At 43.1% G+C, this 22610-nt stretch overlaps 1 protein-coding gene across 2 annotated transcripts in view; it reads left to right on the forward strand.

The window, feature by feature from the left end:
* The window catches only part of LOC108413784 (gamma-aminobutyric acid receptor subunit beta-2), a 175372-nt gene that overhangs the window by 141001 nt on the left and 11761 nt on the right, over positions 1 to 22610 (forward strand). The window contains exons 7-9 of one of the 2 annotated variants that reach the window (XM_017686446.2): positions 4995 to 5147; positions 11845 to 12089; positions 18693 to 18833. In XM_017686446.2, coding sequence (XP_017541935.1) covers positions 4995 to 5147; positions 11845 to 12089; positions 18693 to 18833 — 539 coding nt within the window. The remainder of the gene's footprint in view (positions 1 to 4994; positions 5148 to 11844; positions 12090 to 18692; positions 18834 to 22610) is intronic. The other variant, XM_017686447.2, reaches the window with a different exon arrangement.

Raw genomic sequence — 22610 nt, forward strand, 5'->3', positions numbered from 1 at the left:
TTGTTTATGAATGAGCAAATGTATATTTGCCCTTGATGTTACAGTAAACCCTGAGAGTGATGTGGCGTATGAGCCTGGACTCATTCCGAACATTCATTTTTCCCAGGTGTAATTGCTCCATGGAAGCAGGTTCATCACCACACTCACTTTTATGTGTTTGTAAAGAGCTATCATTTATTATCATTTATATTTTTTATGTTTTATTCTTGTTATAAACAAAAATAAACGTGGCAGCTGGCGAGATGGACGCTCACCACCTCCAAGACCAAATTTTTAAAAATGGCATTGATCCAAATATCATAGACCTCAAAAACAACATGAAAATATCAGTGTAGCTATTGGGACATTTAGGCAGCTTGTGAAGTACAGTTGAAATGATAGATCTGCTTGTTTTATTTTAACAGGGGTAAAACAGTTTAAAGAACCTTGGAGCGGTCACTAAATGGTTTAAGTGTGAAATCGTGTAAAAGACGTGATTTGGCCTTCATAGTTGCCAGATCTTAACCCTGTTGAATGCATGGGGGGTATTTTGGAGCGACATGTTGGGCCACATTCTCCGGAACGGTGTTATATCCCCCCAGTATAGTTGACTGACTTCTAGAGTCCACATGAGATTCATTCGAGCTGATCTGGTGGCCCTTTGACACCTTCCTGAGACACTTTATTGTTTATGCTTTAATCTGCCCCCAGCTATAGCCTGTCTGTAAATGAGTTTAATCTATACCAGTTAAACGCCGGTGCTGGAGGGCTGGTGTCCAGCACAGTTTGAAGAAAAACCCACTAAATCTGCCAATTAACCCTCCTGTCCTCTTCACCTCCCGCCCCTTACTTCAGTGTTCCCGGTCAAAACTGACCGGTCTGTTTTAACTGCTCTTAAATTAGCACAAAAACCATTTTTCAATTTCATTTTTCAGGGTGTATGATGACGAGCGAGCAAGTCGGGGGGGGGGGGGGGGGGGGGGGGGGGTGTATGAGGATGAGCGAGTGAGTTGGGGGGGTGTGTATGAGGACGAGCGAGTGAGTCGGGGGTGTGTATGAGGACGAGCGAGCGAGTCGGGGGGGTGTGTATGAGGACGAGCGAGCGAGTCGGGGGGGTGTGTATGAGGACGAGCGAGCGAGTCGGGGGGGTGTGTATGAGGACGAGCGAGCGAGTCGGGGGTGTGTATGAGGACGAGCGAGCGAGTCGGGGGGGGGGGGTGTGTATGAGGATGAGTGAGTGAGTTGGGGGGGTGTGTATGAGGACGAGTGAGTGAGTCGGGGGTGTGTATGAGGACGAGTGAGTGAGTCGGGGGTGTGTATGAGGACGAGCGAGCGAGTCGGGGGGGTGTGTATGAGGACGAGCGAGCGAGTCGGGGGTGTGTATGAGGACGAGCGAGCGAGTCGGGGGGGGGGGGTGTGTATGAGGACGAGCGAGCGAGTCGGGGGTGTGTATGAGGACGAGCGAGCGAGTCGGGGGTGTGTATGAGGACGAGCGAGCGAGTCGGGGGGGGGGGGGTGTGTATGAGGATGAGCGAGCGAGTCGGGGGTGTGTATGAGGACGAGCGAGCGAGTCGGGGGGGGGGGGTGTGTATGAGGACGAGCGAGCGAGTCGGGGGGTGTGTATGAGGACGAGCGAGCGAGCTGGGGGGGTGTGTATGAGGACGAGCGAGCGAGCTGGGGGGGTGTGTATGAGGACGAGCGAGCGAGCTGGGGGGGTGTGTATGAGGACGAGCGAGCGAGCTGGGGGGGTGTGTATGAGGACGAGCGAGCGAGCTGGGGGGGTGTGTATGAGGACGAGCGAGCGAGCTGGGGGGGTGTGTATGAGGATGTTGTCTGTCTGATGGTTGAATACAGTCTGGATACCCATTCATTTCCTATGGCGGTCACTTCTGACCGGGAACCCCACAGGTGTAACAATTGATTAAACACTCAAAATCCAGTGAAAGAGGTGATCGTCACTTTTACATGTTCGAGTCCAGAGTGTGGAGGATATCATGAGGCCTTGAGGCAGTCAGATGTAAAACACAACATTTATGAGTGTTTTAAGTTGTAAATTGGTCAGATTTGACCCGAACGCTACAGGAAGGTTAAGTCTGATCAGGTGTGTTTGAGCAGGTAAGTCATTACACTATGCTGGACGCCAGCCACCCAAGACTGAAGTTGAGCACCCCTGAATTAAAGGAATCTGCTCAGTCTGTATGTGTAACCCTCCATCCATTTAGAAACCTTTTAACCAACCTGTAAAATACCCGCCTCTGTTCATCTTCCCCCTTCCTACAGATGCCACGTCTCTTTTCGGCCCACGAAACACTTCTTCTTCTCATTTTATTCTTTTGGACTTTTTCCTGGCTGCAGAGGGTTTAATATCCCAGAGCCGAGCGAAAGCCAACCTCGCCAACCTCGGCCATTTCCGATTGAATGCACTCCACTGCTTTTGTGCCACTGATCTTTGGGGTTAGGGTTATGAATGAAAGCTGGCACATGAGGAGGGCCTTCTGATTTTCTGCTGGACGTCTCTGGCAGGAAGGATCTGGATGATATGGCTGCTTCAGTGAACGTGCCCTTTTGAGCAGTTCTGCTCTCACTGCTAGACTGGAGTTCCCTTCAGGACATGGCAGTGTCAGTAAGTGCCACTTACTTGGTACAGCAAGAACAGGAAGGCTGTACAAACTGTTTGAGAACTTTCCAAGATCAGAAGCCAGATTCACAAAGGTGTTTTAAACTTTTTAATCTCCTCGGGACCACCGGTGGTTCCAAACCGCACTTCATCATGTTCTCCATAACGTTCCTATTCCATAAGCTCCATTCAGAAGCTGGGCGTCGTGTGAGGCTGTAGCTCTTCTCTCCAGTCTAATAGATGGTGACGTCATTTTAAACCCTTATAATAAAAGAAGCTGAACTCAGTTTGTTTTTCTACTGAAAGTCGAGCCGTTTTTCCCCAAATCTGGGCTCTAAACTATAAACAGACGGCGTCTCTTCAGTGATCTGCTCTGGAAACATCACTTTTAGAGAACAACACAAAGAGCGGCGCAGATTTTTGGCCTTCAGCAGTGAATCGTGAGCGTGTAGTGAAATGTGCAGATCATAAAACATATGTTCTGTTCATTTGAGAGGAGCTTTTACAAAATAAACAAATAAATAAATAATTTACATTTATTTCATGCAGTTACTGAATAATTCGCCTTACGATCTGGTGATTTAAATTTGGATGGAGAACCAAAATACACCCTGGAGAATCAGGAAAATCTTTCTGAATGTTGTTTTTTTTCTGACCTTTTATTCTTAAGAGAAAAGTTGGGAGAAATTATTCTTTAAATAACTTCTTAAGAAGTCTCAAGGAGTTGAAGAAGTTATGAAAGGTTGGTAAAAGACGCGTTCTTGTGAACTTCTTAGCGTTCGTCTTAAGAGCCTTCAAGTTTTTTCTTAAGAACATTTTCACTGTAAACTCAAACATTACTGGGTAGAAGTTGGCAAACACTCTTTCATTTATTCAGTTGTCAGTCAAAACCTCAATTTTAGTGCGGATTAAAACATTAGATTAGACTAATCTAATATCAGCCCCTGCGATGGACTGGCCACCTGTCCAGGGTGTGTCCTGCCTTCCGCCCGATGACCGCTGGGATAGGCTCCAGCACCCCCCGTGACCCTGAGGGAGAAGTGGCTTAGAAAGTGTGTGTGTGTGTGTGTGTGTGTGTGTGTGTCAGCTGTTCAGTGAGTCCCTCTTCACCTTCATTCCAGCTTCCAGTCTTTACAGGAGCCTCACTTTCAGCTCCTCAGAGAACCTGCAGACACGCCTCCAAAGCTCAGTCTGAGAAGCTGGTTGATGATTTTCTGAAATCAAACCCATTCAGTGGTGCTGAGGTCTGGACTCTGGGGTGGTCAGTCCATCGTCCAGCTTCTTTGTTTGGTGTGTCCGTCTCCTTTTCTCAGTGAGGTTCTTCTGGATCAGCTACACGTCCTTTCAGACCCACAGCGCTGTGTGCTCTTCTCACAGTGGAAGGATGGACAGAAGCACCTGTGGATGTTTTCAGATCTGAAGCAGCTTGATCTTCTCCTCTATCTCAGAGATCAAAGCTTTCAGTGCTGTTTATCTGATGGGGGCAGTTTTGGGGTCGATCAGCTCTTCCAGGTGGTTGTTAGGAGTCACATTTTCTTTGTATTCTTAAATAAATGTATATAAATAAATATTTTGAAAACTTTTTTTCTCACCTATTTTCCTTCGTCTTCCTTCCTTGTGCGCTGGATTATGTTATGTAGCTCCTCAGAAATATGTTCAGAAAACTTTAGACACTAATCAACCACTTCATTAAGCCCACCTCCTCGTTTCTACGCTCACTGTCCACTTTATCAGCTCCACTTACTGTATAGCTGCACTCTGTAGTTCTACAGTTACAGACTGTAGTCCATCTGTTTCTCTGATACTCTGTTACCCTGTTCTTCAGTGGTCAGGACCCCCATGGACCCTCACAGAGCAGGTACTGTTTGGGTGGTGGATCATTCTCAGCACTGCAGTAACACTGACGTGGTGGTGTGTTGTGCTGGTGCGAGTGGATCAGACGCAGGAGCACTGCTGGAGTTTTTAACACTGTGTCCACTCACTGTCCACTCTATTAGACACTCCTACCTTGTCGGTCCACCTTGTAGATGTAAAGTCAGAGACGACAGCTCATCTGCTGCTGCACAGTTTGTGTTGGTCGTCCTCTAGTCCTTCATCAGTGGTCACAGGACGCTGCCCACAGGACGCCGCCCACAGGACTCTGTTTTGGGTTCTCAGTCCAGCAGCAGTGTTGTGGTGTCTGATCCACTCGTACCAATGCAAAATGGACAAAGTGTTGATACAAAGGCTTAACGAAGTGGCTGGCCAGTGTGTACGTAGCATATACAGGTAATAATAAAGCTTCAGAGCTTTGATTCATAGATTCCCAGAGAAGCGCTGGTTTTAAATACATCATTACACCTCACTGTGTTTCTCTGAACTCTGACCCACATGCTCTGTCTCTCTCGCTCTCTGTCAGGCGCTTACCCTCGGCTTTCCCTCAGCTTTAAACTGAAGAGGAACATCGGCTACTTCATCTTGCAAACCTACATGCCCTCCATACTGATCACCATCCTGTCCTGGGTCTCCTTCTGGATCAATTACGATGCCTCTGCTGCAAGAGTCGCTTTAGGTAGGTGTCACTGTGATTGAAACCGTCTTAAAAAAGGTCTTAATTATAGGTTAGGTGGCTTACAGACAGTGGGCCAGTCTTCTGGACTTTGACTAAGCCTAAATTACAGTGGCTATGGCAAATCAATGGGAATTCTTAAAGCTTAGGCTTAATTTGAGTTTAGGAGACAGACCTATGCGTCTAAAAGTATCAGGTACTTCATGTAATTGGTGAATTTGTCTGTTTAATGTGCTCAGGGCTGACACAGGTGAGCATTTGTGCATTTAAAGAGCTTTTGAAGTCAGTCCCTGAAGTCATTAAGTTCAACTGAATATACTTCAGATGAGTCTGAGGTCTGTTGAGCACCTTTGGGATTAGTTGTAGTGACAGTAAACATCATTGAGATGAACTGGAGAGGTGAAGCTCCACTGAACAAATTTGGGATGAGTTGAAGTGGCACTGAACACCTTCGGAATGAGTTAATGTTAGATTGAAAACTTTGGGATGAGTTGAAGCTCTGGTGAACGCATTTGGGATGGGTCAAAGCTATATTGAAAGCCTTTGGGATAGGTTGAAGGTCCAGTGAACACATTTGCGTTGACCTGAAAGTCTGTTGAACACTTTTGGGATGAGTCGGAGTCGTGAAGCTCTGGTAAACTCCTTTGAGATGAGCTGAAGCTACATGGAACACTTTTGGGATGAGTTGGATTGATAATGCTCCTTCAAACCCTCTACAGAAATGTTGAAGAGATGAAGCTCCATGATTATGATGATCCATCCATTGACGCCTTTGGGAACGGTCATAGAGACGGGGCTTTATTGAATGCTTTTGGGATGATTTGAAGCTACACTAAACACGTTTGAGATGAGTTGGAATGGTGGAGCTCCACTCAACAAAATATGGAATAGCTGGAGCTACACTGAACACCTTCAGAATGAGTTACAGTTAAAACCTTTGGGATAAGTTGAAGTTCTGGTGAGCACCTTTTTGTTGACTTAAGTCTATTGAACACCTTGGAGAGGAGTTGGAGTCATGAAGCTCAAACACCTTTGAGATGAGTGGAAGCTACATGGCACCCTTTTTTTGATGAGTTGAAGGACTGAAGCTCCATCAAACCCTCTATGAAGAGTTTAAGTGATGACGCTTCATTGACCTCCTTCGGAATGAACTGATCCTCCACTACGCTGTGGGTTGCTTTGAAAGTCTGTTGAACATCTTAAGCTTAAGTTGATCGCAAACATGTGATGGAGCTCTGTGCAACATCAGTACCTGACCTCAATAATGCTCAATCAAATCCTCACGGCAATGTTCAACATCTAGTGTACAGCCTTCCCAGAAGAGTAGAGGCTCCATTCTTCAAATATTTGGACATGCAGGGAATGTTACATATATATTCTCCCACATATTATTAAATGGCGTTTATGGTCGGAAAATTAAACGTGCAGTTAGTATTGAAATGAAAACGGGCAGTTTATTGTTTTTACTGCCCGGAGATGATGTTGCTCATTTGAGGAACATCACTGGAGAGAACATTCTTACTTCATTTTTATAAGCTTGTCCTGGGAATGAAGCCAAAAGCACACAAATGCACTTCAGCAGCTCCAGCTGAGCAGACTGACGGATGAATGAATGAATGAATGAATGGAACTTCATGCTCTGATTTGTGTACATCTTTCTTTTCACACTCCTCCGTTTCCTTCCCTGCTCCTTTTGTTCCCTTTCATTTTCTGAAAAACTGCCCCCCCATCTCACAGTTGATTATGTAAGGCCGGCCCACCAGGTCTCTCTCTCTCTCTCTCTCTCTCTCTCTCTCTCTCTCTCTCTCTCTCCCTCTCTCCCTCTCCCTCTCTCTCTCTCTCTCTCTCTCTCTCTCTCTCTCTCTCTCTCTCTCTCTCTCTCTCTCTCTCCCTCTCTCCCTCTCCCTCTCTCTCTCTCTCTCTCTCTCTCTCTCTCTCTCCCTCCCTCTCCCTCTCCCTCTCTCTGTCTCTGTCTCTGTCTCTGTCTCTGTCTCTCTCTCTCTCTCTCTCTCTCTCTCTCTCTCTCTCTCTCTCTCTCTCTCTTTCTCTCTCTCTCTCTCTCTCTCTTTCTCTCTCTCTCTCTCTCCCTCTCCCTCTCCCTCTCCCTCTCCCTCTCCCTCTCTCTCTCTCTCTCTCTCTCTCTCTCTCTCTCTCTCCCTCTCCCTCTCCCTCTCCCTCTCCCTCTCCCTCTCTCTCTCTCTCTCTCTCTCTCTCTCTCTCTCTCTCCCTCCCTCTCCCTCTCTCTGTCTCTCTCTCTCTCTCTCTCTCTCTGTCTCTCTCTCTCTCTCTGTATAAAAAGAGCACTCTGTCTGATTGGAGTCTGACCTGTATTCATTTATCTGCTGGGGGGTGGGGAGGGTTTGCAGTTGGTGTGCAGGCCATGGGATTTTGATGAAAAGCGGAAAAAAGAGGGAGATATGGGAATAATAGATGATGAACGTGGGTTGTGTGTGGATATTGGTGGGTGACGTTTTCCACAGTGGTTATGATGATTAGGTTTGGATTGTATTGTAAACATAAGCAGGCAGGCAGGTTCTGGGAGGACGGCTGTGCAGAAGAAGAGGAATTGTGGTTTAAGGCAGAGCTGCTGTTTGAGTGCCCTGCAATGCTGACGTGCTATTTATAAGCCCCGCCCACCCCCCCACTAACACCCCCATTTCAGACCCATATGCAGATTACACACCAACCTGGAAGCCAGAGATTATTGGAGAAAAACATTGTTTTACTAGGGATGTCCTGATCTGGAATATCAGTATAAAGGCTAATTTTAATGTATTGATATCAGCTCCATTAAACAGGACTGACTTCTCAGCATTCCTGCATAGGTGAACAGTTTAGCTGTAAACAGAGTCACTCAGAGCGGTTTGGTGTGATAATCTTACCGAGTCAGAGCCGTTCACAGTGGTGGTGATGGGAACCAGACGTCCCTCTAAAAGCTCCTCACAGTGGTGGTGATGGGAACCAGACGTCCCTCTAAAAGCTCCTACAGAAAGTTCCTACATGAGCTGGTTCTGAATTCACTGCCTGATGACTGAGACGCTGTTTTATGAGAGTTTAGAGAACTTCAGCTCCATTCATGGTGGAGGGAGACATGCAGGGCGCTGTGCGGCAAAATAGTCCCCAAAGAAAACTCATTATTCCAGATTTTCCACTGTTTTCCATCATCAACATTCCATATGAACTCAGAAGAGTCGTGTAGGTTCTCTGGTGGTTCTGGATGGTAAATAAAGTGTCTATATCTGTGTTGTAGTCATGGCGACGCCTGGTTCCCATCACCACCACTGTAAAGACTGAACCGTTTCACGCCGAACCCTCTGAAACGTTGAGAAACGGATGGATTTGTCGTTTAAGCCTAATCCGGCCCTTCCCTTGGTTGATTTTGGTTTTAATCCAGATCTAGTCCAACTGCACTTTAACACTCGGTAGTAACACTGGGTTCAAAGTGCTCTAGAGTAAGCTTGAAAAACTAAATTAGAGCATTCAGTACAGTAAAAACTGTAAAAACAGTAAAAAAAAAAAGAAGTAAGAACTTCGGAAGAAGTTCTTGTCTTTCTCCACAAAATTCATGTCGTGTTAGAGACAGAAAATGTGAATTTGCTGCAGCAGTTTAACGTAATTGTCAGTCTTGCATGTCTGGTCGGTTTTTAATACCGGGCCATTCTGGCCTAAAACTAGCTTGTTTTTTTTTTTTTCTCATGTTATCGGTCACTGTATTCGGGAGTGCAGCATCATATCAGCCTCACTGCTATGAGAGACATATTCATTCGTCTTTAACTACAATACCCAGCATGCTTTACTCATATACATTATACAGCCACTGGGATTCCCTGCTGCTGAGCTATAAATACAAACAAGCCAGCATCTGCATTTTAAACAGCCCAGCCCCAAAAAATCCACCCAAAACAAGTTCTGCCTTCGAGACGCATCATCAGAAGGGCCTTTTCTGCTCCGTGTGCTCTCAAGTCTTTATACATCTCAGAGACGCTGCGGCAGCACCGACGGAGGAGAGTAGGCACGTATCTGCTTTCAAAAACTATAACATATCATTTTATTCACTGCACGAAATCCAGTAAAGGACTGATTGGGTTGTTCTACAGAAACGTCCATTTCTGTGTCTCTAGCGTTTACAGATATAAGTTTAGTGATACTTTTTTAATCCCACAAACGGGGAAATTTCACCTCCACATTTAACCCATCCGTGAAGTGAAACACCACATACACACTAGTGAACACGCACACTAGGGGGCAGTGAGCACACTTGCCCAGAGTGGTGGGCAGCCCTATCCACAGCGCCCGGGGAGCAGTTGGGGGTTAGGTGTCTTGCTCAAGGACACCTCAGTCATGGATCATGCTGGGGATCGAACCAGCGACCTTCTGGTCACAGAGCCAGTTCCCTGACCTCCAGCCCACGACTGCCCCAAATGTATTAAATCAATCATATAGAACTCCAGTCGGCACAGAAGAGCTCATCCTCACGGTCGTGTCTGAAGGCTGAGGCCATATTTAGAAGAAAAAAAACACGTTTTTCTGCCATTTTAACTGCAATAATCTCTACATGACTATGGAAAATATACATTAAATGACAAAGAAACAAAAGCCAAATAAATATTAAATATGTAATGAAAGTCCCCCAGGGGTTGTGTCACTGGTGTTACCGCGTAACTAAAAACTCTTATTTTGGAATAAAAGTCACGCCGATGACGTCACTCGACCTCCTCTGACCTGTTGTCTGAGGATCTATGGAGAAAAGCTCATGGTGAGTCCACTTTGTCTCTCAGTTCTCAGAGATCTTCTCATTCAGCTCATGATCTCATATGAAGCTTCTAGCTGACGTCACTGGTGTGACCGACTTTATTCTGAGGTCACTGTGAAAAAACAGAAACACAAATGGATTAAATTCCATATTTTAGTGGACGTTCCCTGATGGACAGCGCGTGGTTTGATGTTCTGTAGCAGCCGTTCATTAAAACGTCTCTGCTGTTTCCTTTATTATGAGGAACACCGATGAGGATCGGTCACACCAGTGACTCCTATGGAGAGACAGACGAGTGGACATTTGTGTAGAATGACCCAACTGTATTTTCTTTGGTCGATGCTCTTTAAGTACTGACCGCGTCCACAATGTGCTCATCACTACAACAATAAACTATCATTGTATCTCCCACCCTTATAACAGTTACTTCATCCTAAAGGGCGAAAAGTCTGGGTCAGGATGTGGAAACGTCACAAGACCTGAACCCAGCAACTGCCTGTCCACTGATCTGACCGCTCTATTGATACCATAACATCCCTAAACGTTGTCATTCAGGGCTGCGAAGCGCCGCTCACGTCTTTCTCCTCTATTTGTGTCCTGATCACGGCTCTGTAACTCACCTGGACTCATTACTGTCTCCGTCCTGGCAGCAAACTCCATGAGATTCATCAGGCTGACACCAGAAATGACCATCCCTGGTGGCAATGTGACATTATTTGTTCAGACCTTGGCAGAGGATTCAGTTTTTTTTTTTTTTTTCCTGAACCTTCGTCCTCTCACTCATTAAAACAGGTAAAGCACTACAGACAGCAGATTCATCTTCCATGGCAGGAGAACAGCCAGGATAATCATTAGGATACAGGAGATGCGCAAACGAAGGGTGGTCATTAGCGTTTAAAGAAATTTGCTGTATGCATCACAGTGCGTCTGACCATTAGAGTGGCTAATTAAAAGACCGACTCAATCAGAACGACTGATCCAGCTCAAACACCACGAGCACGAAGGCTTTGAGTTGGTGCGATGGCGTGAAACCTCGACAACACCTGTTAACCTTGTTTAGTCGGAAGATTCGTATCACAAGCAGTTTAGGCTTTTAAGGTGTAACCAGGATCAGTCGAAGGACGTTGTATGTTCCTGTTGTCGGAGCAAAACCTCGTATCTCCAAAATAGCGACTTCACAGGAGAAGAAAAAACCGACTTTAATTTGAATGTAAGTCAATGGAACCAGACTTCCCAATCATTTTACTGCCTTTCTTTAGGCCTGTTCATCGAGAAATTTACACACTCTGTACAAGTCCTTTCCAAAGAAGTTTGGACGCGGTGTAGGATGTAAACGAAAATAAGGATGCAATGATATGCAAATCATGTAAACCGTATTTTTAAAGGAATTGTGGTAAAAAGTAAATATAACTAGTTTTATTCAATGTGAATAGATACTGTGAATGAACGTCGTTTTTGTTTTAATAAAACTAGTTTAAGTAGATCTGACGAGCCGCGTATTGCAGTGTACTTTGTTTTTCGTTTGTTTTTTGTATTTTTTTAATATTTTATAGATTTTTTTTTATTTCTTAAAGTAATTTATGTTTAGATTTATTTAATGTTTTTATTAAAACTTAATTTGAAAAAGGGCAACTTCTAACTTCTAACTGTGGCATGTTTAGAGGGCAGTGCTGAGAGATGATCGTTCATTTTTAGATTATCTGACATTTTGACCGAATGGGTGTGTTTTTATTATTTATGTATTTATTTGCTTTTATTTTCACTCTCAAGAAAGAAATAACCTTCATTTGCTCGACTCTCCACGGTTCTGTGGAGCTGTAGACGTTTGTTAGAGCGGCTGGAGAGAGAAACCTTGGAGGCTTGTGATCGAACTGTTTTATGCAGTGAACCGAAAAGACCATGATCAGATTTCGTGATCGTGACTGTTTCAAATCTGTTTAACTGAAGGTATCACCACCGTCCTCACCATGACCACCATCAACACCCACCTGCGAGAGACCCTTCCCAAGATCCCCTACGTCAAGGCCATCGACGTGTACCTGATGGGCTGCTTCGTCTTCGTGTTCCTGGCCTTGCTCGAGTACGCGCTGGTCAACTACATCTTCTTCGGTCGAGGGCCGCAGCGGCAGAAGAAAGCGGCGGAGAAAGCCGCCACCGCCAACAACGAGAAACTGAGGATGGATCCAAACAAGGTACACGGGGCTCATCACAGCGAGCCTGGACGGGAGGGGATATGGAGCGTGGCCTCGAAAGTGTCAGTAGGGAGTGGGAAGACTGTCCGATTCCCGGGTTTATTTGATCAGCGCGCTGGCAGCTTTTCTCACAGTAACCGGGACCACATTCACTCCATTAAACTCAAACACATGTGTGTCATCGCTGGCATAACAAAACCACGTATCTGCATAACGGTGAATAATTAACCCACAGGGCTAATTTAATGGTGACACTAATTAAATTACTTGTGTTCTCTAAAGTGGACAAACGAGCAAATGAGCTTCACGCTGAGGTAACAGTCACCTTCCTTATACTTCATAGCGCTGCTGGAGTGTGTCCACTCACTGTCCACTCTATTAGACACTCCTACCTCGTGGGTCCACCTTGTAGATGTAAAGTCAGTTTGTGTTGGTCATCCTCTAGTCCTTCATCAGTGGTCACAGGATATTTTTGGTTGGTGGACTATTCTCAGTCCAGCGCAACACACACTAACACACCACCACCACATCAGTGCTACTGCAGTGCTGAGAATGACCCACCACCCAAACAGTACCTGCTCTGTGAGGGTCCATGGGGGTCCTGACCACTGAAGAACAGGGTAACAGAGTATCAGAGAAACAGATGGACTACAGTCTGTAACTGTAGAACTACAGAGTGCAGCTATACGGTCAGTGGAGCTGATGTATAGAACGGCTCAGCTGAGTTTGATTACATGGAAATATGTGAATTAATTAATTTAAGTTCATACAACAATTTAGTTTTGAAGATAGATAGATAGATAGATAGATAGATAGATAGATAGATAGATAGATACCCTCTTTAAAAAGATGGTTCTTGAGTAACGAAAATGGTTCTATAAAGAACTAAAGAACATTTTACAATCAGCACTTTGCATCATGAAACGTTCTTCATATTAATGGAAAGTGAGGATGCGCTATAGATGATTCTGTGTAGAACCTTTTTGAAAATGATTCCGTATAGAACCCAATAGGGTTCCTCTATCGTTACTATGTCAAGCTTGTAACAACAGAATAACCGTTTTCAAAAAGGTTCCGTCTAGAACCATCTATGGCACCTTCATGGACAGTTTCCATCAATCTGAAGAACCTTTCACCTGATTTTGGTCTATTTATATTGGCCCATTCCTCAAGTAGAATAAAGGGTAGTTTTTTTTTAAAAAAGGTGTAAAAAAATAAAAGGTTTTGAAATGTCAGCCATGATACACACGTTCATATACACACATCTGGCCAGAGACCAGCTCACGCTTTCAAATAAACTGACCAGGAAATAATATATTAGTGTCTTATCTAACGAGTTGTGAAGGTCTCATTATTGTTTGATTAGATTCTGATTACATGTTTAACTTTAGCAGCTGTTTTATTTCTCATGCAGTGAAAACATTCCTCTGTTCTAACTTTTACTCTGTGCGTTCCACAGGAGCTTTTTCACCTGCAGGAAAAACGACTGTCTTTTCTGTATTGTGAATGACCGTATTGACCATTCTGTCCAGTCAGTTTTCATTATTTCAATGTGTTTTTAATGTTTGACTTGTGATTTTGCTCAACGGCACATTTGATCAAATATTCGTCAGGTATAAAAGCAGGAATTTTACTTGTTTTTGAATTAGATCTCGTTTAAACTCGACTCTGAATCTTCTCAAATGTGTAAAGTTGCTACTACAGCAAGTCGATAAGTCGAGAAAAAGTTCAAGAAAATTTATGGCAACAAGCAACTTCAGGGACTGGACGCATTTTGTAAAACAGGCCGAATGCACTTCGGTCAGAACTGGATGCGGATGGTTTTGTGTAAATAATCACCAAATATTCTGCAAAATCATCTCGCTGGAGACGACATTGACCCATTTGGGCTGTGTTTCAATACTAGGCACCCAAACTGACCGTCTAATCTCTCCATAGATTTAGATAAGTGATACCTTTGATCCCACAATCGGGGAAATTCCACCTCCGCATTTACCCCATCAGTGAAGTGAAACACCACAAACACACTAGTGAACACACACACTAGTGGGCAGTGAGCACACTTGGCCGGAGCGGTGGGCAGCCCTATCCACAGCACCCGGGGAGCAGTTGGGGGTTAGGTGTCCTGCTCAAGGACACCTCAGTCATGGACTGTCGGCTCTGGGGATCGAACCGGTGACCTTCCGGTCACGAGGCCGGTTCCCTGACCTCCAACCCACGACTGCCCCCTTAAGATACAGTCATAGACAGAAGTTTGTGCACCCCTGGTCAATTCCATGTCGTATCGATCTTGTAAGTGGAAGTGAAGACGTCCTCTACTCAGACAAACTTCTACTTCTCCACATTTTAACTCACAATTACGGTTTATTTTCTGAGCTTAACACACTGACAGATAAATAATGCCATAAAAAAATGACCCCAGCCTGGGCAAAGTTATGGCACATTTCATGGTTTATATTTCATTTTTCCCCCAATATGTTTGTCAGTAAATAAATAGAAATTGTGCACTAAATTTAGCAGGAAAATTTCTGTATTTGTGTTTTTCTCTGTTAGAAAATCAGCAACACGTCATTCGACCAGGGCTGTGCGAATGTTTTTAATAACACGTTGTAAAGTGTTTTGTCAGGTCAGCCTAACTTACTTGATGTATAACAAGCAACTGAACTCAACTCAAAAAAACGACATCGCCTGAAATAATTTGAAGTTCATTTGAAGTATTTATTTAGGTTGAATATTTACTTGTTACCACATGAAGTCATTTTTTTAGGTTCAATTGATGTTTGACATGTAGAATAAAGATTGTATTAAAACGTATTCAAGGCTACGCACACTGTAAAAAACGCCTCATCAGATTTGCTTTTAAAAAAATGACTTCATGTAGTAAATTAAATATTTATTCAACTTAAAATGACTGAAAAAATGCATTTATTTATATTATTATTTTATATTACTTATATTATTATATATTTATATTATTATTGTATACTATTAAATGTATTTATGCTGAATAGCTCGATGTTCAGTGCTTGTTACCACATGAAGTGATATTTTAGGGAGATCTAACGAGACACTTTTACAGTGTATGGCCCTTAATACGTATAAATCTTGGGTAAAAAGTACAGCAGCCACAGTTTAATAATTTATACATTTACACCCGGTAAGCACTTCAAAGTGCATATATATTAGACCAGAACTAGTTTAAAGTTAATAGACAGACATTAAGACCAATACACGCTGAACTTCATGCAAATCAATGATACTAAACGATATTCCGAGATTTTTGCATCAGAATGCACTAAATGTGATTTATTTACAGTGCTGTAGTGTTTTTATGTCATAAAATCTGAATATCTCAGCGTGACAACGATATACTCTCCTCCAGACAAAGTAGTTTAAAGCTTCACCGCCTCATGCAGGAGCTGAAGCTTTATCCGCTCGTCCTCACGTAACAAAGTTCTACTACCGATAAATACAGATTTCTGGGACACAGTTGATCTCGGCTGTTTCCAGGGATGTTCATTCTACGTAATTTTGATATTCCGGTATCTGTACAAGTTAGTGAATGGTTATTCGGTTAGCTGCAGGAAGGGAATAATGGCCTTATTTTCACCTAATATTAATGTATCATTATACACAAACACAACACAAGCCCGCTGAAACATGCTGGATATATACAGTAATATGGGAGATTCACTGGAAGGAGGCCCTCAATATTCTGTAATAACTCTCAGGAGGACAAAGGAGTCTGAACCAAACAACGTGCAATGTGCTCCTCAGTATGTCGCTGCTGTCGGAACAAAACCTCGCATCTCGTTTTTTGTCGGTTTTCAGTTTTTGACCTAATTACAAAATACCTGTCGGCCTTTACATGGTGTGTAAATTTCATGACTGGACCAAAAGAAATGCCTCAAAATTACTTGGGAAAAATCTGCTTCCCTAGACTTCCATTAAAAGTAAAGTAGGTTTTTTCCTTCTCCTGGAAAGTCACCGTTTCAGCGATACACGGTTTTATTCTGACAGCAGCGATATGGAGCTTCGGGATGCCCCTGTGGCGGAGCGATGAGGCAGGACAGCGCCGGACAGCCATTGCGACTTTTAACCTCTTATTCTCCTGGGTATTTTTTGGTTTGTCCATCTGAATTTAAATGGCCAAATCGTAAGGCGAATTATTCAGTAACTGCAAGTTTTTAAACGTAAATTTTAATTTTATTTTTTTGTAAAAGCCACTCAAATGAAGAAAAAACTTGAAGACAAACTCCTAAGACAAACGCTAAGACGTTCACAAGAACGCGTCTTTTACCAACCTTTCATAACTTCTTCAACTCCTTGAGACTTCGTAAGAAGTTATTTAAAGAATAATTTCTCCCAACTTTTCTCTTAAGAATAAAAGGTCAGAAAAAAACAACATTCAGAAAGATTTTCCTTATTCTCCAGGGTGTATTTTGGTTCTCCATCTGAATTTAAATCACCAGATCGTAAGGTTAATTATTCAGTAACTGCATGAAATAAATGTAAATTATTTATTTTATTTATTTTTTGTAAAAGCTTCTCAAATGAACAGAACGTGTGTTTTATGATCTCCACATTTCACTACACGCTCACGATTTACTGCTGAAGTCCAAAATCTCCGCCGCTCTTTGTGTTGTTCTCTAAAAGTGATGTTTCCAGAGCAGATCACTGAAGAGACGCCGTCTGTTTATAGTTTAGAGCCCAGATTTGGGGAAAAACGGGTCGACTTTCAGTAGAAAAACAAACTGAGTTCAGCTTCTTTTATTATAAGGGTTTAAAATGACGTCACCGTCTATTAGACTGGAGAGAAGAGCTACAGCCTCACACGACGCCCAGCTTCTGAATGGAGCTTATGGAATATGAACGTTATGAAGAACATGACCGAGTGCAGTTTGGACCTACCGGTGGTCCCGAGGAGTTTAAGAGGTTAACCTCTGTTTGCAACTTCCGGGTGCAGACTAGAGCAGCAACAAACGACTAGTTTCAGAATTCAGCAGCAGAGGTTCTTCCCGGTGTCAGGTCTTGGGATCCCATCAGCCATACCACTAAACATCTGCGCTGGCTCCTGCTGTGTTACCGCATTCAATGTAAAATACAGTCGAATAATCTATGAATTACTGAAACGAATAATTGATTATTCGGATTATGAATTCCTGCATTACCAAGTAACTTTTATGTAGTTTTTAGCTTTTAAATTTAGCTTGAGGTTGTTTTATACATTTGCTAACTAAGAGTGAAGACGAAGATGAATAACATTGAAGAATTGACTGTTTTAACGAACTTTCCTGCTAACATTAAAGAAAAAAAAAAAACTTCAATAACAAACTAAATCAGTTTTTCTTTAACAAATAAATAAAAAGTTAATTCTAAATTGAAATAAACAGTGCAGTGAAATCAGACCTCTGCATTTAACCCATCCAGTGCAGTGAAACACACACACACACACACACACACTAGGGGGCAGTGAGCACACTTGACCAGAGCAGTGGGCAGCCCTATCCACGGTGCCCAGGGAGCAGTTGGGGGTTAGGTGTCTTGCTCAAGGGCACTTAAGTCAGGGACTGTCAGCCGAGGGGATCGAACCGGCAACCTTCTGGTCACAGGGCTGGTTCCCTGACCTCCAGCCCACGACTGCCCCCCAATTAATGCTACTTTGACTCACTCACTTGCTCGCTCGCACGATTATTGCCGTGTCCCAAACCACACGCTTCTGCACTGATGAGTGCACTTCTAATGGTATGTGTGCCAATTTCACACACTGTTTAGTGAGCTAGTATGCGGTTTGGGACGCAGCGGGTCTCACCGAGGTAAATGTTTCCTGTTCAGCTGCTCCTGCATGGAGGACTTGCTCCCATGTCAGCTTTACAAACAGCACGACTGAGTTCAGCTCCACACTTCTGAGGGTTTTGTTCTTCGTGCTGTTGTTGCGTCTCCAGTGAGCGGTCATGTGAAAACGTTTCTAGTGAGCGCGGGAAAGACGCGTAGTGACGTCACCAACTAATCGACTACCAAATTAGCCGCCAACTAATCGACATCATTGATTTTAGTCGACTAAGTCAAATAATCCTTGCACCCCTAGTGCAGACCCCCTTGCCCCTTCATGTGTCTGGCGGAAAACTGATCACTTCCAGCAACACATGTAATGCAGTCGATTACACACACACATCAAGGTGTGTAGTGAATCGTATGGGTTCAGATTGCTTCATCCCAACGGGAGTTACAGCAGAATATTCCGGGCCTCTTTCGAGTGAATCGCCCTGTGATGAACACGTACGATGTAGCTGAGCAAATTACAAAGCATTGAAAAAGGAAAATGGAAATTACAAAAAACAAAAATAATACTTAAAAAAAAGGAAAATCTAGTAAAAATCTTATTTGATGTGAAAGAAATCGTCGATCATACGTGTTTAAATTAACATACTGACCTCTGAATGAACTGCACCAGTCAATCACGTCCAGGCCTTTAGAACCAAACAGAACCAGATCCGTTTCTCAGCACAGTGGCTCCGTGGTGTGACGTAATGCCACATGACCTCACCAGCACAAGAGGAAGCAAGTTCCTGACTGACGTGACGTGATTTTGTATGCTTGCAGTGGTTGGTGGGAAGTGTAGTTCAGAGAGACGATGCTCTGTATGCCAGAATGAAACAGAGGGATATTGATGCTCATGACTCGATGTGGGAACCGATCTTTGTGGACGATGCGGCTTTAGGACTAGGCGATCAAAAAAATAAGGTACTGGAATGAACAGCCGCGGCGGCTGCTGCGCCGCACGCTTCGCCGAGTTCATTTGCGGCCCTGGCTTTGGCGATGCTTTCCTTTTATTTTGATTTTGAGCACATTTTAAAGTTTTTTCCCCCTCATTGCCATCACCGTTCCTGCACCCCCCCTCAATCTGACCAGCCTCTTCATCCCGTATCTGAAGGGATAGCTCAACCAGACAATGCTTGCTTGGCAAACAGTGAATAGAAGCTAATAATCTTGGCAAAGCTGTTGTTTATTGTTAAGGCTGGTTTATTGTGGTGCTGATAGGTGTTTTGCTTATGCTTCATATCATAAAAGACAACCTTTGTTACGATTGCAGGAGATGACAACAGAGTGGGCAGCAGAACAGAAAACAAAACAATGGCTTGTTCTGTTGTGACAGTAACTTTTGTCGTTCAGATTCCAACTTAAAAGGGAAATTCCACATTTTTTCCCCTTCATGTTAAAATCCAGATGTAATCAGAGAGATCCAGAGGGGTTTGGTGTGAAACGGTCCAGACGTCTTTACAGTGGTGGTGATGGGAACCAGGCGTCGCCATGACTACAACACAGATATAGACACTTTACCATCCAGAACCACCAGAGAACCTACACGAGTCTTCTGAGCTTATATGGAATGTTGATGATGGAAAACAATGGAAAATCTGGAATAATGAGTTTTCTTTGGGGACTATTTTGCCGCACGGCGCCCTGCATGTCTCCCTCCACCATGAATGGAGTTGAAGTTCTCTAAACTCTCATAAAGCAGCGTCTCAGTCATCAGGCAGTGAATTCAGAACCAGTTCATGTAGGAACTTTCTGTAGGAGCTTTTAGAGGGACGTCTGGTTCCCATCACCACCACTGTGAACAGTTCTGACTCGGTAAGATTATCTAGAACAGAGCATTTCACACCAAACCGCTCTGGTTACATCGTATTTCGAGTTTCCAGTTAAATGTGAACTTTGCTTTTAAAATGAAACCACCAGCCTTTGACCACGTTAGTACTGTCTGATTAAACTATCCCTTTAAGGCTTTGAGATCATCAATGTGAGATGATGATTATCACCAGCATATGATTACTATATCATTACAACTTAGTAGAGATCATTTATATTAGATTTATATAGCATTTAGTGCAGTAGCACCACAGACATAACCATTCACTGACAGGCAGCAGTGAGGAAGGTCCAGAAGTGAGAAACTCCGAATAGTGCTGGCAGAAATTCTGAGCTCATAGAGTCTGAATTCATATATATATATATAGCTACTGTTGTATAAAACCTCGTATCTCCTGTTTTGTTGTATTTCAGTCTTTGTCATCATTTGAAAAAGCCTGTTGGTCTTTACATTGTATGTAAATTTTATGATGAATGGACCAAAAGAAATGGCCCAAAATGACTTGGAAAACATTCCATTGGTTCCATTGACTTACATTAAAACTACACTTTGTTTTTCCTTCTCCTGTAAAGTTATTTTGGAGATACAAGGTTTTGTTCCGACAGCAGAGAGTGAGAGTGTATATGTATATAAACACACGCTACATGTAGCTCAGGCAGTGCTCCACACCGTGTGTCATTGTTAATCTGTTCGCCGTTGTTTATTCGTGGTTTCTGATATCGAGATGTTCCTCATGAGATGTCCTTCTTCAGCTCCTCACTCTACCCTGTCTGCTCCACCCACATTCCCATCATACCTGGATTCTGTTGTGTTTAAAACATTATTTCAAATCAATTTAAGTAGATTTGATAATAATGAAATTACAATTCATTTTACTCAATTAAAGAAAATATGAGCTCAGCTTTATTTGGATATTCCTCTAGAGATTGTATGAGAGTGTCACTAGCACTAGAGTTATAGATTAGAATTAGGACCAGGGTTAGTTTCAGGTTTAGATCTGAGGCAAATTTTAGGGGTCATTAGTAGGTTTTCAGCTGGTACTAAGGTTAGAGTTAGTGTGTATTAGGTTTAATTTTGGGTTTAGGTTTTGGGCTAAGGTAAAGTTTAGGTTTTGGGATGAGGTTAAGGTTTGGTTTAGGTTTAGGGCTAAGGTAAAGTTTAGGTTTTGGGCTGAGGTTAAGGTTTGGGTTAGGTTTAGGGCTAAGGTAAAGTTTAGGTTTTGGGATGAGGTTAAGGTTTGGTTTAGGTTTTGGGCTAAGGTAAAGTTTAGGTTTTGGGATGAGGTTAAGGTTTGGTTTAGGTTTAGGGCTAAAGTAAAGTTTAGGTTTTGGAATGAGGTTAAGGTTTGGGTTAGGTTTAGGGCTAAGGTAAAGTTTAGGTTTTGGGATGAGGTTAAGGTTTGGGTTAGGTTTACGGCTAAAGTAAAGTTTAGGTTTTGGGATGAGGTTAAGGTTTGGGTTAGGTTTAGGGCTAAGGTAAAGTTTGAGTTTTGGGCTGAGGTTAAGGTTTGGGTTAGGTTTAGGGCTAAGGTAAAGTTTAGGTTTTGGGATGAGGTTAAGGTTTGGGTTAGGTTTAGGGCTAAGGTAAAGTTTAGGTTTTGGGCTGAGGTTAAGGTTTGGTTTAGGTTTAGGGCTAAGGTAAAGTTTAGGTTTTGGGCTGAGGTTAAGGTTTGGTTTAGGTTTTGGGCTAAGGTAAAGTTTAGGTTTTGGGCTGAGGTTAAGGTTTGGTTTAGGTTTTGGGCTAAGGTAAAGTTTAGGTTTTGGGCTGAGGTTAAGGTTTGGTTTAGGTTTTGGGCTAAGGTAAAGTTTAGGTTTTGGGCTGAGGTTAAGGTTTGGTTTAGGTTTAGGGCTAAGGTAAAGTTTAGGTTTTGGGCTGAGGTTAAGGTTTGGTTTAGGTTTAGGGCTAAGGTAAAGTTTAGGTTTTGGGATGAGGTTAAGGTTTGGGTTAGGTTTTGGGCTAAGGTAAAGTTTGAGTTTTGGGCTGAGGTTAAGGTTTGGTTTAGGTTTAGGGCTAAGGTAAAGTTTAGGTTTTGGGATGAGGTTAAGGTTTGGGTTAGGTTTAGGGCTAAGGTAAAGTTTGAGTTTTGGGATGAGGTTAAGGTTTGGTTTAGGTTTAGGGCTAAGGTAAAGTTTAGGTTTTGGGCTGAGGTTAAGGTTTGGGTTAGGTTTAGGGCTATGGTAAAGTTTAGGTTTTGGGCTGAGGTTAAGGTTTGGTTTAGGTTTAGGGCTAAGGTAAAGTTTAGGTTTTGGGCTCAGGTTAAGGTTTGGTTTAGGTTTAGGGCTAAAGTAAAGTTTAGGTTTTGGGATGAGGTTAAGGTTTGGGTTAGGTTTTGGGCTAAGGTAAAGTTTAGGTTATGGGCTGAGGTTAAGGTTTGGTTTAGGTTTTGGACTAAGGTAAAGTTTGAGTTTTGGGCTGAGGTTAAGGTTTGGTTTAAGTTTTGGACTAAGGTAAAGTTTGAGTTTTGGGCTGAGGTTAAGGTTTGGTTTAGGTTTAGGGCTAAGGTAAAGTTTAGGTTTTGGGCTGAGGTTAAGGTTTGGTTTAGGTTTTGGGCTAAGGTAAAGTTTAGGTTTTGGGCTGAGGTTAAGGTTTGGTTTAGGTTTAGGGCTAAGGTAAAGTTTAGGTTTTGGGCTGAGGTTAAGGTTTGGTTTAGGTTTTGGGCTAAGGTAAAGTTTGAGTTTTGGGCTGAGGTTAAGGTTTGGTTTAGGTTTAGGGCTAAGGTAAAGTTTAGGTTTTGGGATGAGGTTAAGGTTTGGGTTAGGTTTAGGGCTAAGGTAAAGTTTAGGTTTTGGGATGAGGTTAAGGTTTGGTTTAGGTTTAGGGCTAAGGTAAAGTTTAGGTTTTGGGCTGAGGTTAAGGTTTGGTTTAGGTTT

Source organism: Pygocentrus nattereri, chromosome 16 (assembly GCF_015220715.1).
Source record: "Pygocentrus nattereri isolate fPygNat1 chromosome 16, fPygNat1.pri, whole genome shotgun sequence".
In the NCBI taxonomy this organism is placed as follows: Eukaryota; Metazoa; Chordata; class Actinopteri; order Characiformes; family Serrasalmidae; genus Pygocentrus; species Pygocentrus nattereri.